Raw genomic sequence first — 16,620 nt, 5'->3', positions numbered from 1 at the left:
AAAATAATTATTCCTTAATTTACCTTAATATTTCTATATTCCCAAAAGAATAACCTTTTAACATTGATTCCCCCCCTATGTCTTTGATTTTGTTAATATAATAGATTTATTATTTATTTAATAAATTTATTTAAAATTTTATTTTTAGTAAGAAATATAATTTCATATATTTTTTTAATTTTATCCACACTTATCTAAAACTAATTTTAGTTACCATAAAACCGATAAATAATTCGTTTAAATTTTGTTATATTTTTCATGTACAAACTCTAAGAAAATGTTGACATGAAAAATTTTTGTAGCAAAATTTCTCAAAAATTTAAAAATTTTCTTCTTTTTAAATAGATTTATTATTTCAAACCCTTTTTTTTACATTTGTAAGATGTAAAATAAAATATTTTGACACTTATAAAAACATCATTAATTTAAAATTAAACCTTCAATTTAATAAACCTTTAATTCAAAATTTCGTTATTTCTTTGATGTTTTTGTACTTAAGATCTCTAGAAGACTTCATTTAAGGTCTCTCATAGATCTCATCATAGATCTTTACAAGATATTTTCTAAAGATCTTTTGTAAAAAAGAAGAAGAAAAGTACTTTATTACTGCAGTAACATTTAATATCCAAAATCTAAGAAGATTTATTCAAAATTTCTGTACTTTTATAATAGATTTTTTTTTACATGATTCTTAGAGTCGTTACATACATTTTTGCAGTCTTTTTTAAGAATTTCTTAAAAGGAAAATATTATTTAACATGCATTTACATATATTCTCTACAGTAAAAACACCAAACATTGTAAAGATTTTTCCAAATTCTTTCTATACTCTTTATCACAAAGTTCTTTTAGTTTCTTCCATCTGTCTGCTAGTTACATGACATGTTTTCCTAAGTCAGTTTATGCCCAACACTTACAACATGCTTTTTGCTGGGTATAAAAACAATTTTTGAAGGTTCTTCTCTCGCTTGTTTACAACGAACACAACAAAAAAAAATTTTGTTGATGGGCCAGGGCCATTTGTTGAAAAACTGTTTGTGTGTTTGGAGAGCTTTTTCGGCTACTACGTGCAAATACGGAAGGTCTCAATGGCTAATTAAATTAAATGCTGTAACTACCTTTACCTTTAGTAAAGAATAATAAATTTCCATGCAAAAAAGCAAAAATTCTTTTGCAGCAACAAGTTGAGTTAATCAAAAAATAGAAAACTACGTAGAAAAAAAAGCTACAATCTTTCTATTAAAACGCTTTTTGCCGCGCCCCACGCTATTTTTTTTCTCTGCTGTCCCTAAACTTGAACTTGAAATTGCGCTGCGAAAAACAAAAATAACAACACACACACACAATTTCAAGAGCAAAATGCCGGCAAAAAAAAACTAGAAAAACAAAAAATACCTAGCAAAACAACAACAAATTGCGTAAACACGCAAATACTTACTCTCTTTCTTTAGGCTACACTCTCTCTCTCTATCTCTGGCCCCCAAAAATGTGCAAAATACCGAATGGAGCCGACAAGAGCCGATTGTGTGTCGGCTAGACGAAGCTCTTATGTGCAAACTTTGGATTCGCTCATCGGCATTCGCGAAAATACACGAAATTCGCAATCCGACCAATCAGAGAGGCAAATTGGCAAATAACAAAAAGAGCAAAACGAAAGCTTTGACCATGAAGCTTTACATATATATACATACATACATATGTGTGTGTGTGCGTTGCTAGCTTTTGCTTATTTTTGGCGCTAGATAAGTCGCCATTTTTGCGCAAAAAAAACAGACTAATATGTTTATACACAAGTCAAAAGTACATAAATGAATAAAGCTGTTTCCATAGCTCGTGTTCTTTTGATTAAACTAAAGCGGGAACTAGACGACACGTGGAACCCGAATTCTGTTATGGACAGAGGTGTTAAGAAGGGATAAGTGGGTGGTGAGGAAGGGGTAAGAATTAGAACCAGAAAAGCTTTCGGGAGAGTCCAAAACGACGCGAGACATTTGGCAAGATCTTTAGTCTTCGGAATACAACTGAAAACTAAATTTTGAGCCAAAAAGGTAGAAAAAGAAAATCGAGCAACACAATAACAAATGAATCAGAATTATAGTTTCTCTACTGATTGTCGCTAATGGTAGAAATGACTTTAGAACTTTCATACCAACGAGTAAACGTAGGGAAACATGGGCGTAGTAGGGGATCGTTCAATAAACATTAGATCAAATCTAGGAAAAGTTTAAGAAATACAAATCTAGCGAAGAAAAGGGATGGAAAATAAAAAGAACTACGAATTTTAAGAAATTTAATGTTTTCTACTCAACAATCAATAGGTATGTAATTTTTGCTAAATCAACTTACAAAATAAACGTATTTTTTACACTGTTTTATATCTAGAACAATTATTGCATTGAAAAATCATGAATATTCATTTCCATTAATTAGTTATAATAATAATCGACAACAAGTCTATTATTTCCTTCATGAATATTATACATATTATTAAACAAAACTGGGTATTAGCCGGCTTGAGGTCAATAAATCTTACTACATACAGCTTAAAAGGTGAGCAGGTTATATTGAGCAGGTCTTATTATTAATAATTTTTGACTAATATCTAGTTAATAAGTTAACAAAGTATCATCTCAATAGGAAATTTCATCCTTAATATCGGTACAGTAAAACTTGCCATAAGCAAACACCCTTAGACCCTTCGGATATGGAAGAGTTCGCTGATAGAAGGCGCTCGCAAAGATTAATATGATAATATACTGTAATATGATTAAGGCACTGCATAATTTGACTATTCTAAGATTGTAAAGATCTATCAATATAGATCCTATCATAGAGGCTAGCCTCTAGCGATTTAATACTAAAGTGTATGAATCCTATATATGTACATAAGACTAAGAAGGCAGCTAAAATCCTTTTCCTATTCCTATAAGGAAGGGTATTTAGCTTATATAGATTACAATTTTTCAGTCGACTCTTAACATGAAAGGCAAAATTACTGTTTCTACGTTTGAACCAAAAAAATTATTCGTTATCCACAATCGTTTCCATTATCGGGGATACTACCTTTTAGTATTGCTTCATCAGGGGGAAACTCCACCTACGTCGGGGTTCGAACTCGAGAACAACAGAATTGAACCAGTTCAGAATTATAAGTAAAACAACGGAAAGAACAAATAGGAAGACAGAATTCCATATAAAAATTCAAAAAATTTAACGTAATATAATATTTGATTAAGGAACCTCTAAAAATTTTATAAATTCAGGTAAATTGCAAGAGTTTCATTTTAAAAATTATATTATTTATTTATTTATTTGTAGAGTTAACTTAAGCTTACAAAGTTTAAGCCATGGCTACTGAGGCCATGTGTATAAAATATTAATTGAAATTGTTATTCAGTTGTTTTCAAAGTTTTTAAATGCATTTACTAAAATGTGATAAGTTTTAATTAAAATCAACCAAAGCCTTTGACTCTTTACGCGTAATGTCTAAATATACCAAGTAATATTATGTTATTTTCCCCCATCCATAGAAGCTTTTGTTTAATTTTTGAATTTAACCGAATTTGTTTTTTGGCAAAGCTTTGGCAATTGGCAATGGGTGGGGGTTTTGGATTTTGAGGTGGTTGTCACTGCTTTTGTGTGGGATCTCTTATACGACAAATATTTAGAAAGAGAGATAGAGAGGGAGAGTGAAGGTTTCCCCTAGACTACATTGGTATCTTCGAGGCAGACAATTAGCCAATCTTTGCCTGTTTATCCCTTTTCCTATTGTCTGCAACCTGCTGTAATTCAGCTGTTGCTGTTGCACCCTCTGCACACTGACTTGCAACATGTTCTTATTTACCTTTTTCTTTCCCCCACAGACAAAACAAAACACAGATACACACACGCACACACACACATACACATGGACAAAGGGCAACGCCAACTGGCAACATTGTGAAATCTTTTCTATTCGTGTGACTTTTTCTCGATTTTTACCCAATCGAATCAAAAAGTTAACTTTTCCCAGGGATTTTCCTTATGCCGCATGTGTGTGTGTGTATCCTGTTGTCGATCCTTCGTTTCCCCTTCCCCTTCTCCTACTCCTACATTTACTCCTCCAATTCCTTTTGCAACAGAAGCAGCAATCAATTTGGGCATTTGCTTTGGTTTTGTGACTGTATCCTTCGTCCTCTCATCCTGTGTGCGTGTGTGTGTGCCATAATTTCTCGTCATTCTTTTGGTTTCCCATTGTTAGTGGGTTATTGAACTATTCCTTCCCTTTTGAATTGCTTAGCACAGGTGATAATTTTCTTCTTCTTCTTGTGATCACTTGTCGCAACGATTTTTTGATAGGCTAAAGGGGAAGAATAAAAATAATCGCATTAGTTAATCTATTAATATCAGCTTAAAATAAGTTTTCTGTTCTACCTGATCAGCTTTGCTCTAACTACTTTTGGTATTCTATGTGAGTTTTGTGAGTTTATTTAGGAAATTTTCACACATTTCTTTTCTTTTTCTTTTTAACAACTAAGTCAACAATTGCACGGCAGGTAATCTCACAAATACAAGTTTCACATCGTACAGATCTCTTACCTTACCCAGACAAGACAGGCGCAAATTATTTTGACAAGTGGCCGAAAAATTGTCTTGCATTGTGATGTTGTTGTTGTTGTTGCTGTTGCTGCTGTTGCTGCTGCATCGTCCAAACAAAGACAGTCTGCCAGTGGCAAGTTGTGAGTGGCAGCGACCATTAAAATTGAGAAGAAGAAAAAAAAAGAAAGACAATATTCAATCGACTTGAAGTGGCCGCCAGGGCAGGGTCTGCATTTTGACTGGGAGACAAAGTGTCGCTCTTTGCTATTAAATAAATATTGCCTACCATTAATTATAATCCAAAAGAAGAACAAAAAACAAAATGCCACACACACGCACACACACACATAGGACACAGACACTGCAATGCACTCAAAATGCTTTTGATGAGAGGGTTTCCAATTATTGTCTCAATTCCATCAATGTCATGCTTGGGAAAGACAGAGACAATTTTTATTTTTTTTGCATTCATTAGAAACATATTCATTATAAACTCTTCAATCTAAATGGGGAACATTTTTCGCTGTATGGAAAACCCTTGAAGTTTTCTTCCTCTTCTCTTGCTTATCACATTTGCGCAATTCTGGTAAATGAAAAAGGAAAAAACAGAAAATGTAAATAAAAATGAAAACGTGATATGTGAAAAAGAAAAACACCCACGACAAAGATACATATACAGAAAATGTTGATTGATATACATACATATGTATGCTTAAATGCAGGGCCGCATTTTGCGTTATCAAGGTTTTTACTGAAGTAATACAATTGCATTTTTAGGCTGAGAAAACCAAAATTACGCTATTAAGGCTCTTAAGGAAGTTAAGTATACCCTAAATGAGGAATTTTGTTTATTATTCTCCAATTCGACAAAATATCGAAAGAAAATAGATGAATTCATGGATCAGTAGCGGATCTACGGGGGGTGAAATAGGGTAAATTTCCCCCCCCAAAACTACGAGTCGGATAGGCAATCAGAGTTTGGTAAGGAAATTTTACTTGGTCAAACAAATTTTTGACATCGATTTCCCTCTCCAAAGTCGAGTGCACGATCCGCCACAAATCCTCAAACGAAGGTTATAAATTCCTCGAAAATTACCAAAACTCCTAAACCTAAAATCTTTATTTTCTAATAGGGGAAACCCCCGAAAATATTTTCTAGATCCATCTATGGATGAATGTATAAGTAAATCCATAACATAAAGGCTTTTAACGCTAATAATTTCAACTTAAACAAAATCCAGATGTTTTTTTGTAGTACAAAATAGATTATAAATAGATGATATACAAACCAATAGATAACAATATTAATTTGTACAAAAGCTAAGTAATCTTTTAAATAACTGCTGGAAGTTAGATTTAGATTGAGCATATTACTCTAGCTTACACGAAGAGTAAACCTTCGAATTGAAAAAGTCTCTAGAATAATCTAAAGTCGAGTAATGAATCAATAATTATCCATCTGAGGAACATTCAATTTGTAAAACATTCAACTTTATGACTCCCCTAACCTGAGCTAGGGGTAAAACCTTTATATCTTTCTGTAATTAAAGTTTTTAAATGGGATCTAAATCTGGAAAACTAATATTTATGATTACATCATACAAATATTCAAAAATCTATTCGCATTATTGATCCCTAATTGCCTAACTTCAAAGTTTATAGCCTTTTCTCTGTGTAAATCTTTTTTTAACCTTTAATTAACACTCAAGTATTTAGATTTTAGTTAAATTTGCAAAAATCCATGAGCATAAGTATTATTTGAAATTTCGAAAATTTGGTCTTTTATGGAATAACAAAGTTCTTAAAAGCTGTTTGAGTAAACCTTAAAGGTGCAAAGTAAAGCATTATTTGTACAAACATGACCGCATTTATGAAAAGGGGGTCCCAGGGCCGTGTAACTTTTGAGAATTCTACGGAAAAAGTTTCTAAAATTTTGATAAAATCTGATCTAAGAATATATTTTCTATTTCGCGTGGTTATTAGGCAACTTTTAACAACTGTTATCTGCAGTTGTTTTGAGGAGCCCCTTTCTTATTAAGGACCCTCTCACTCTCCTAAATCCGGCACTGTTTCAGTAAATATATGAGAAAGTTAATTGAAGAATCTATTTTAACTTAATTACTACTGAAATATGTGAGACGCTCTCTGTCCATTTATAGAAGGCACCACAAATTGATTGTTTATAATCATAATTCATTTCATCAATTAGTTATTGGATTAGCCAAACTTCATCCCTTAGTCATAATTTAGTTGGCCAACTTCGTTTGAGTAGAAAATTGTGGCTATTCCACAACTTGACATTCATTTTAGTTTACAATTTCTTTGTAATAAATGTTAGGGGCCCCTTTTTGATCTCAACTTGGCTCACTCCAGCCCTGTATATTGCATATCAATTGGCTCTTTTCCCCTAAATTTACACACCAAATATAAGAATATTGTATATTTGGCATAAATTACATGCCATGAACGTCGCATCCTCAAATAAGGGCGAATGCACGTGGAAGATGATAGTGGAAACACTGGAGGGGGAGGGGGTGGGGGGAGCCACGGTTTCAAATGTTTTTTTTTCCTTCAGTATTTTCATTTTCAATCTATTTTTTTTGTGTTTTTTTATGCGACACCACCATAAAATATAAACAACAATGCGACGTGCACTCGTCGCGCTTCACACGCGCAAGGATCTTCAGCGTAAAAGGATCCTATTACAAGGCAAAGAGATATATTTATATGATGGCTTGGGAACTTTGACTTGAAAAATGTTTGAATTTGTCGCATTTTCTTTGCTTTTGTCTAGTTTCAATGTGTGTGTGTGTGTGTGTATCTATAGAGTGCGTTTTTGTTCGTGTGTCAAAAAAAGAAGGACGAACGAGCCAGCAGCGAGCGCGCATCGCTTTTGTCTATTGATCTGCTGGTCCTTGGCCTTTGGTTTTTGGTTTGGTTTCACTTTCAGTTTTTCTTTTGGTGTCCTTTTTTGTTTTTTTTTTTTTGTTCTATTGGACGTGTGTCAGAACGGTGGCCTTAGGTTTACTACTCCTGTGGATGATGATTAGAATGATGATGATGCTGATGATGGTCATTGTTTTGACCTTTCTGTGGGTAAATTTCGGGGCGTGGCATGCGGCGGGCGCAATTATGCAACAAATATCGAATGAAGAGAAGAACAAATTTAAATTCATTTCACGGTAAAGTCATCGTGACTTGAGTTTATGTTGATGTAGGGCCAGAAAACGCCACATGAGGCATGCAACTCTTTGGAGTATTTGTGTGTGTGTGTGTTTGTGTGTTTCCCCTTCTTCTGCTGCTGCTGCTGCTGCTCCAAGATGGCGACTGCGGCCTTTAAGCACCTCTAACCAAAGTCAAAGCCAGCGCCCACGTCTTGAGGAGCCCCTCATCAACAATAACAACATTTTCTTGTCTTGTCTTGTTTTTTTTTTTGTTTTGGAGTTTTTCTTCTCTTGTTCTTCTCTCTTCTGTCTCTCTGTCTCCGTCTCTTTTGGTTGTTGACATTTCCAAAAATGTATTATCGCTGTTTGCTTGATTGGCGGCCACGTCTGCTTCCCTCTTCGACTGCCTACACACACTATCTCACTCTTCCACTCTCTTTCTCTCTCTCTCTGTGTGTGTGCACATGTGCAACGCATTTTCCCGAAGGAAAATTAAATGCAACAGCAAATGTTGCGTCGTCGTCGTCGTCGTTTCTGCTGCTGCTGCTGCACTCAATTGCGTGGTTAATGCTAATTATTTGTTATTCCATCCAGCGCATTTTCAACTCTGAAAATTGTTGGAAAAACAGAGAAAAGGAAAAACACACAATTCACACACACACACACACAGACACTGAAGTCAGCACACATTCATTTTTTTGGAAGACACGCACACAAGACGTGCAATTGCTGGCGATTTCCGGTTGCATAGAGCAGCAAAACCGAAACCGAAACCAAAAAAACAAAAATTACCAAAAATTATTTCGGACTGACTGTACTTTTCACGAATAAAAAAAATTTGACTTTGGCAGATAAATTATGACATGGGGAGGAGTACAAATAACAAATAAAATGTGCATTAACCCCTCGTTAAATGACGTTCAACCACCTGCATGGACTCCTATAGAAAGAGAGAGAGAGAGAGAGAGAGAGAGAGACGATAGATAGGTAGTTAGATAGAGGCGACCTCTCAATGAACCTTCATTTAAACAGCTTGCTGAACATTTTTAGATCAGATAAGATAACGAAAATTAGCATTAATTGAATGGCATGAAAATCCAAAACAGATTGATTATATATTTTGCTTGAAACTAAACGAAAAGGGATTTATATATAATGTTGCTTTGGGAGAAACTTAATCCAAAGTCAAGGTTATTTTCTTGGGTCAAGTTTGCTTAAGTATTTTGATGGATTTTGCTTTAAATAGAAGTCTTTCCTTTTTCTTTACTTCAATCTTTTTCTCTTTCTGTACTTCTGTCATAAAATACAGAAAAATAAGCTCCAAAAGGACTTATTTGACAAGTACTATAACTCAGAAGGAATATTTATTATTATTATTTTTAAAGTATTGGACATAGTTGTAAACTATCAACCTAACTATATTTTACAAGAACTGGAAACTAAGACTTTCGGTTTAGACGAATACTACATCCATATTCTAGCCTGACTGGGCCACTTAGACAACTCATCTACCAAGGACTGCCACAAGGAATATATCCACAATAGTTTTTTTGAGCAAGTAAAGAGTTATTTCTTCATATGTACATATATGTATATTCATTACTTACAATATTTTGGCAAAAGAATAGTCTATAAAAAAAGCATGGCGAAAAGTTGAACAAAAACTTTGAAAAAGGTAAAAATAAATTTGCAAATATTTAATTTTAAAAATGACATTTCAACGCAAAATTGTTTGAGAATCAAAAATTATGAACCTTATCAAGAGTTTGCTCTTTTCTGAAGCCAAAACATATACAGATAATCTTTCTTATCTAGGCTCAATGCTATTTAACACTTACTTATGGCAAAGGAAAGGCAAATGGAGTTCTTATTTATTATCATACTTTAGTACTTTAGAAATCTAAAAATATATGATGTTTGCAGGAAAAGTAAAGCTATAAATTATGCAAAGGGAAAATTGCTTTAGGCGAAACCGATTGATAACTAAACAATGTACTATAAGTTTTTAAGTGAAAAGAGTGCCATTTGAACTACGATAAGCTGATGGCATATTTATTGCAAAAAGGGTACATTAATTTTGGTCAGAAGTGTGCAACGCATAAAGGGAAGCATCTCCGTCCATATAAAGTATATATATTCTTGATCAGCATAACCAGACGAGTTCATATAGCCATGTCCGTCCTTCCGTCTGGATCAACGCAATCTTCTCCTAGACCGTTAGAGCTACAGAGATGAAATTTTGCATGTAGGCTTGTATATACTGCACAGTTTGTATATCTCGGACTCAGCCGGATCGGCCCACTATATCATATAGCTTCCATACAAACGACAAAGTCACGACTTTGATGGCTATAGGTAAGGAAAGAGTTACCAAAAAAGTTGCAGGCTAAGTAAGTCGAAATTAAGTACTTTTTAAATTGACGGAGATGGAAATATAAGGGAGTAACGATAAGTGCGTGGCTAGGTTTGAACAGGATTGAATCCTGGCTAGAAAACTTAAAATTCTTACAAAACTTAAGTTTTTTAAGACAATTTTTAGTCCCAAAGCATGGGATTATTAAGATTAATATTTATCAACAATTTTAATTATGCTTAGTATTCCAGTTTAATTAAACAAAGCATAAGAACAATTTTTTCCTTTTGTTGGGCATTTTTTTTGCAATCGGTTCACACAGGAGACAGTGAGCAAATTTATTTAGTTTGAAACTTCAAGAAATAAAGAAAATTTATTAAATATTAATTGAATTTTCTTAATTTTATACTATTGTGTACTATTTTTATATTGTACATATGTAGGTAACGCATTGCACAACCTGAAGACTAAGAAATGAAAAGGGATTATGTTAGGCTTTTCTCTCGACTGTTCAACAATTATGATTATATTTTTTTTACAAGCAACTGACAATAAATCAATTGGATCAAATAGTACACAGATAACACCCATGAAGGGGTGCCACCCACTGGATCATCCTTTCCGCTTCCCTCATTAAATGAATTATGTTTAATTTCTTCTTCTTTATTTATATTGTAGGCCATAAATTATATTAGCATATAAATTTTAATATTGTTTCCATATTTCCGTGAATGTAGTTAGAGAATTCAATAATTGTCCTGGTAAGGACAAGATCTACAATAAACAATTCAAATAAAAAATGTTTTTTAAAATCTTTCCATCTAAAATATATCTGCAAAAAAACCAGTTTAGTTTTTTTTTACGTTTTTTTTTGGTGACAGACTTGTTTGTGGCAAAAAATGTTCATCTAATTTACATTTCACCCCGAAAGAATTTTTTTTGTGTTTAGGAAAAGCCTAGCTAAAATATGGAAAATGTCCGAATTTCCTGCTGATTATTTTGGACGGCTTTTTAGCATAAACACGGTGCACACACACACACACAAACAAACACACACACACCGAACCCAACACCGTAACACAATGGCAGTGAAAGAGATAGAGAGAGAGAGAGAGGCAAAGGGGCGCAAATATTAAGCCCCGGGGTTGGAAAGCGTTGCTACGGTTTTTTAATTCTAGCCGTGTCTGGTCGACGTCTGAATTTTTCTTTCTTTACGAAAAAACTTTTTTTTTTTTTTTAATTTGATTTTGCGTTCTGCTATTTCCAACCCCCCTTGGACAAAAAAAGGAAAACAAAAAATTTGCATGTTATCGTTGCATTGCCAATTGCTACAGATATTTACTCCACTTCTATCTAGTAACCTAGAGAGCGAGTGAGAGATGGAGTGGGTTAGAGTGAGAGAGAAAGAGAAAGTGTTTTTTCCCGACTCCAGAGGGGAGGGTCGTTTGCAGTAGTTTTTTGCTTTCGGGGTGTTTCTATGATAAGTGCTTTACGAGAGACGTACAACCACACAACCCTCGTTTTGCGGATTTTTTTCCTTCTCCGTCCTTTATGGGCAACATCAAAGTTCATATTTTGCCCAAGGATTGCAGGGTGGAGTGACTAAGAGAACGCTAAGGACGATAATTATGATGATGATGATGACGATAATGACAATGATGATGATGATGATGACTATTTGGTCTTGTTGGTGGTGAGTTCTCCTTTTTGGCATTGGCTGGCATTGCAATTTCTCGGAGTTCGATTGAAATTGTTATGTATTTTGGCAAATTCGTATTGGCGATTTTTGCAAAAGTTTTTTTCACTTAGGGGTTGCTCATCGTTTTAGGGGGAGGTGCAAAAAAATAACGCAACTATTGCCAATAGAGAAAATGGCGATAGAAATGGGTAGGAAATTTGCCACTAAAGGCCTTAGTTTATCTTAATAGATACTAAGTTTGTCTAAAGGATCTGAAGGCGAAAATGTAGACCAAATTCTGTCTGAAATATTCTTTCAGTTAGCCTGACATACATAGCTTTAGGCCTGAAAAGAACTGTGCTAAATTGAAGACTTTGGTTCTAAAGACAGAGATTGTAGACAAAATTCTTTCTTTTTTGAAGTTTTCAATAATTTCAATACAATTTCATTAAGGTTAAAATTTCTAGCACTCAAATGCCTATTCTTTAACTAAAAATTGTATTTAAACTAAAATATAGTTGGGCTGTTGAAAACACCTCTTTAACAAAAAAACACCTTTTTTTTCGTGGGCAACGAAGTGTATCTGTTTTTAATCCGATTTTGATGCACAATATCTCATTCGACGTAAAATTTAATTCACTATCTTTCATAGTTCAAGTGTAGTTATACTTTAGTGTGAGTTAGTGGCGTAAAGTGACGCCAAGCAGAGAGACCAAAAAAATTCATACAAAATTGAATTTTTCAACTGGCTCCAAATTGGGCCCTGGGGCCAAATTGACAATTTGTGGTATGCAGTTTATCTTAGTTTTACTAGACCTAAAACTTTTTCTTTGAGTCCAAAGGTGTACGATTGTATATCTTTCCTTAGTTAAATATTCTTCCAAGTTGTTCGATCTAGCTTTGGGCTTAAAAAGAACTGAGTCATTTTGTTTGCAGCTGAAATATTTAGACCCAATATTTCCTGTATTAAAAAGCCAGATATCATTTGTAAGCCATAGATTAAGCTTAAAAATGCTAATTATAATAGCAACTTTCTTCCTTATGGTATAAATTGCAATATCCTTCCAGTTCACAATCATATGAACTTTCTTTCTCTTCTTTCAGTTAAAAATTGCAATATCCTTCCAGTTGGTTCGTGATCTAGCCTTGAAAAGGGATAAGTCTGCTTTTCAAGTACAATCTTAAGACAAAGAGATACAAAATTTCCTTGCCTTGGCTTGGCCTTTTGCCTCATTTAAATAATTTTCCAAGTTGTCCATTAAGAGGGTAAAGTTGCTTACCTCGGTTTACCTTTTCCTTTTACTCATTTCAATAAATTTCAATTTGATCATTTAAAAGGAAAAATTGCTTACTTTTGCTTACCTTTTACTTACCGTTTGGGTTACCTTTTGCTTTCCTCTACTTTTATTTTGCCTACTTTAACTTAACCATACGAAAAAAAGGAAATCCTGCTAAAAATTTGCATAATTATTTGCCTTTGATAGTATTTCGTGATCGTGACGGTGATGTTTTTGTTGTTTATGCAAATTAACTGCTTCAATCGATGGCTAAATGAATATCGATCAAAATTGATTTGTAGCCTGTTGTGTTGTAACCCAAACACACACACACCCAGAGAGGGCACCCCTTTTTCTAAATGAGCAGCAGCAAATATCCTTTTTTATTCTTAAGAACTTCTCTGACCGTGAGAAAGAAGTAAAAATTTTCCTTTCGTCTATTTTTGCACGCATAATTTACATAATTTTGCCTAAAAGTAAATTGCATCACATGTGTGTGTGTGGACTCGATAATATGCAAATGAATCAATGAACGAAAGACCACGTAAATGAGTGAGTTAGTGCTTGTTGCCATCCCTGTTCAACCCCCTGTGATGCAAGGCAAAGGACCTCAGGTGTGCGAGCGTGTCGGCATGAGGCGCCGCCGTCCACTGAGCGATGCATAATTAACCCCTGTGTGTCTCTGTGTTTCTGTGTGTGTCTCTCTGTGTGCGATTTCCTTTTTGTACACATTTTCATTTTCACTTTCATTCTATGGTTGTTGTTTTTTTTTTGGCAAGCCCAAGGACCAAGGGTCCTTTTTGGTTTCTTATGCAAATTAGTCTAAGACTCTGATCTCTGATCTTACCCTTTTTCTTTTTCGCCAAGTGAAAATTCGGTTTTGCTCGTTTTCCTCATAAATTATGCAAATTTGTTTTACATGTGTGTGTGTGTGTGTGTGTGTGTGTTGGGAAAACTACTTTCGCATTATGGATCTTCCTTTTTTGGTTCTGGGTGTCAGGTACATCCTCTGACTGACTGATCGTGAGAACCATTACATAATTTGCATATATTTTCTTTCGAACGACTCCGTCTACGTGATCATTGCAAAGACAACATAGATAGAGAGATGCTGCGGGACATGCATTTGTTTATTTTCTAAGAGGGGGTGTCATCACTGGAGGAATCACTGCCAGATGAGGATGAGCTGCTGCTGCTGCTGTCGCCGCTGCTGCTAGAACCACTACTGGAAGAGCTGCTACTTGAGCTACTGCTACTAGATTCACTTAAATGGCTGCGTGGCGGTTTATTGGGATCTCTGGGCTTATCCCCACCCGGGCATATCCTTTTCTGTTTCTGTGGTGGACTAGCCTTCACATGGGGACGCTTCAATGGTAGCTTAAGTTGATTTCTTTGTGGACTTATTCTGGGATTCATTGATTGATTTGTCTCATTATCATCATCACTGGTATCGCTAAGACGGCTGGATTGTTGTATAGGCAATCTTGGGGCAGGATTCGCAGGTTGACGTGCTGGTCGTCCGACTCCTCGTCTTTTTACTGTCCCCGATGTTGCTGCCGCCGCCATCGATTTGGCTGTGAAACAAGGATTACGACGACGACTGTTATTCAACATACGTGTAATGCTATCCAATTGACTTTCCAAGTTACGTTGAAGACCCTCCTTTTCCACTGGATGCATATCCTTGAGATTTACTTTACTATGCGCTCGCATGGCCTTGACCACGGCTTTTTTCATCAAGAACAAAATATCGGTCCCAAACGACTTGACATCAAAGCTCACTTGCTCAGAATTATCAGTTTCCAGGCCTTCAGTTTGCTGCACAAGATGCACTATCTCACGCATCGAATGCGGTGGTAGCCGGGCAAAAAGTTTCTGTATTGTACGTCGTTCCATATCACTGACGGCCGCGTTCTTGGATTTCTCAGTGCTATCCTCATCGGAGCTATTAGGCAAATCCACCGTCACCAAGGATTGCAACTCGCTGGGGGTTACCATCAAGTGTGCCTCGTTCACCTCAACGCGTACCAATTCCTCGGGTTTCTGATTGTGTTCACCGGCCACAGGCCAAGGTTCAACCGTTGTCGATGTTTGAAAATCCTTCGAATCCGCTTCTAATTTTTGTTTTAATCGATCGATTGTGCCTCGAAAGGTTTCTATAACATCCTTGGGCCGACTGCCATTATAGAGCCCATTCTCCGCTTCATTTGTTGCTTGCAATAATTCCCCGAGATCACCTTTAGTCAAAGCACCACCAAATAGAGATTCACCACCAGGCTGAGGCATTCCAAATGTCCGTTCGTAAATCATTTTGGCTGGATCATGATACTTTCTGAATATGCCATCCACATGATGACGAAACTCTTCGTACGATTTGAAATAATGTCGGTCCACCTTCTTGAACAGAGATTCCCATTTGTTGCTAAAGAAATTTCGGGCATTTGTATCCGCTTGATTGGTAAAATTCTGCAATTTCTTCAACTGCTCCCGACACTGACGCTCCGTGTTGGCCAATGTGGCCATTGTCTTTGGTCCATTTAACTTTGCTTTACTCACCGCCTTGGGATCTTTTTTGCACAGAATCTCCGCACCTTTGGGTAAACTTTTGATTTTCTTATAAAAGAATTTCTCCAGCATTTTACCCTTTCGATGGACAACATCGCCAGGACGATTAAATGTGAAACAATTGCGCAATACCAAACGAAAATCCGCTACAGCCTCATCCACACTATTATAGTAATTGTTTTGTACACGTTTCGTAATGGTCCCCAAGTCCATGGGACGTTCAATGATGGTATAATAGGTTGGCACCTGCAATACCTCCGTATCGACAGGTTCCATAAAATCCAAAGCAAACTTCTTCTTGCATACCTCGTCCAACAGGTGTTTCTTGAAATAATGCAATTTGTTCGTATACTGACCCACACGACCAGGTGCTGGATTAACTTCGGGCTGTATGCGACTCGGTATTTTTAATTTCAATGACAGCGTTTTTGGTACATGAGCCTAAGCGAAAGATTTGTCGAATTTAAGTAGAGGAGAAAAAAGTTGTTAAATCTTAATTCTCCTACCATGACGCTCCAGCAGTTTTAGCCTTCGCCTTCTTCTTTGCCTTTGTTTTTTGGTGGTCTGTCTGGTTAAAGTGTTTTTTAAGAGGTTTTACACGCGAAATTCGTTTAATCTATGGCCACAATGCACTAAAAACTGGTTTTATTAAATTTTTACTGGAATATTTTGCAAATATTTTAATGCATTTTTCTCGGATTGTCATTTTGACGTTGACAAAGTTAAGGAGCACTACTTGAGAGTGCTGGAAAACGCAAATTTAGTGAATTTGCCAACACTCTTTTCAATGTGGGCAAATTCTCTAAAATATTGCGCCATTTTGTTCAATTTTTTAAGTTATTTATAAATATAATAGGGGGACAAAAAATAACTACAATATCCTTATTGTAGTTATTTTTTGTCCCCCTATTATGTACCTTTATCCTAAAGGTACATCAAAGTCCCAGTGGAAACTCACACCACCCACCCATCGAAGATTTCTATGCCCACACCCATTGGGCCACC

At 35.5% G+C, this 16,620-nt stretch overlaps 1 protein-coding gene across 1 annotated transcript; it reads right to left on the bottom strand.

The window, feature by feature from the left end:
• Positions 1–13,797: 13,797 nt before the first annotated feature.
• LOC6638205 (bromodomain-containing protein 2) lies at positions 13,798–16,346 on the bottom strand. Its single transcript, XM_002061481.4, has 2 exons — positions 16,122–16,346; positions 13,798–16,056 (listed from the first exon to the last, which is right to left on the bottom strand). The coding sequence occupies exons 1-2, from the start codon at positions 16,122–16,124 to the stop codon at positions 14,188–14,190; spliced, it is 1,872 nt and encodes a 623-aa protein (XP_002061517.1). The 5' UTR covers positions 16,125–16,346; the 3' UTR covers positions 13,798–14,187.
• Between the last annotated feature and the right edge of the window lie 274 nt (positions 16,347–16,620).

The sequence above is a fragment of the Drosophila willistoni genome, assembly GCF_018902025.1.
Source record: "Drosophila willistoni isolate 14030-0811.24 chromosome 2L unlocalized genomic scaffold, UCI_dwil_1.1 Seg139, whole genome shotgun sequence".
Taxonomy (NCBI): domain Eukaryota; kingdom Metazoa; phylum Arthropoda; class Insecta; order Diptera; family Drosophilidae; genus Drosophila; species Drosophila willistoni.
This window is presented reverse-complemented; position numbering and strand designations above follow the sequence as displayed.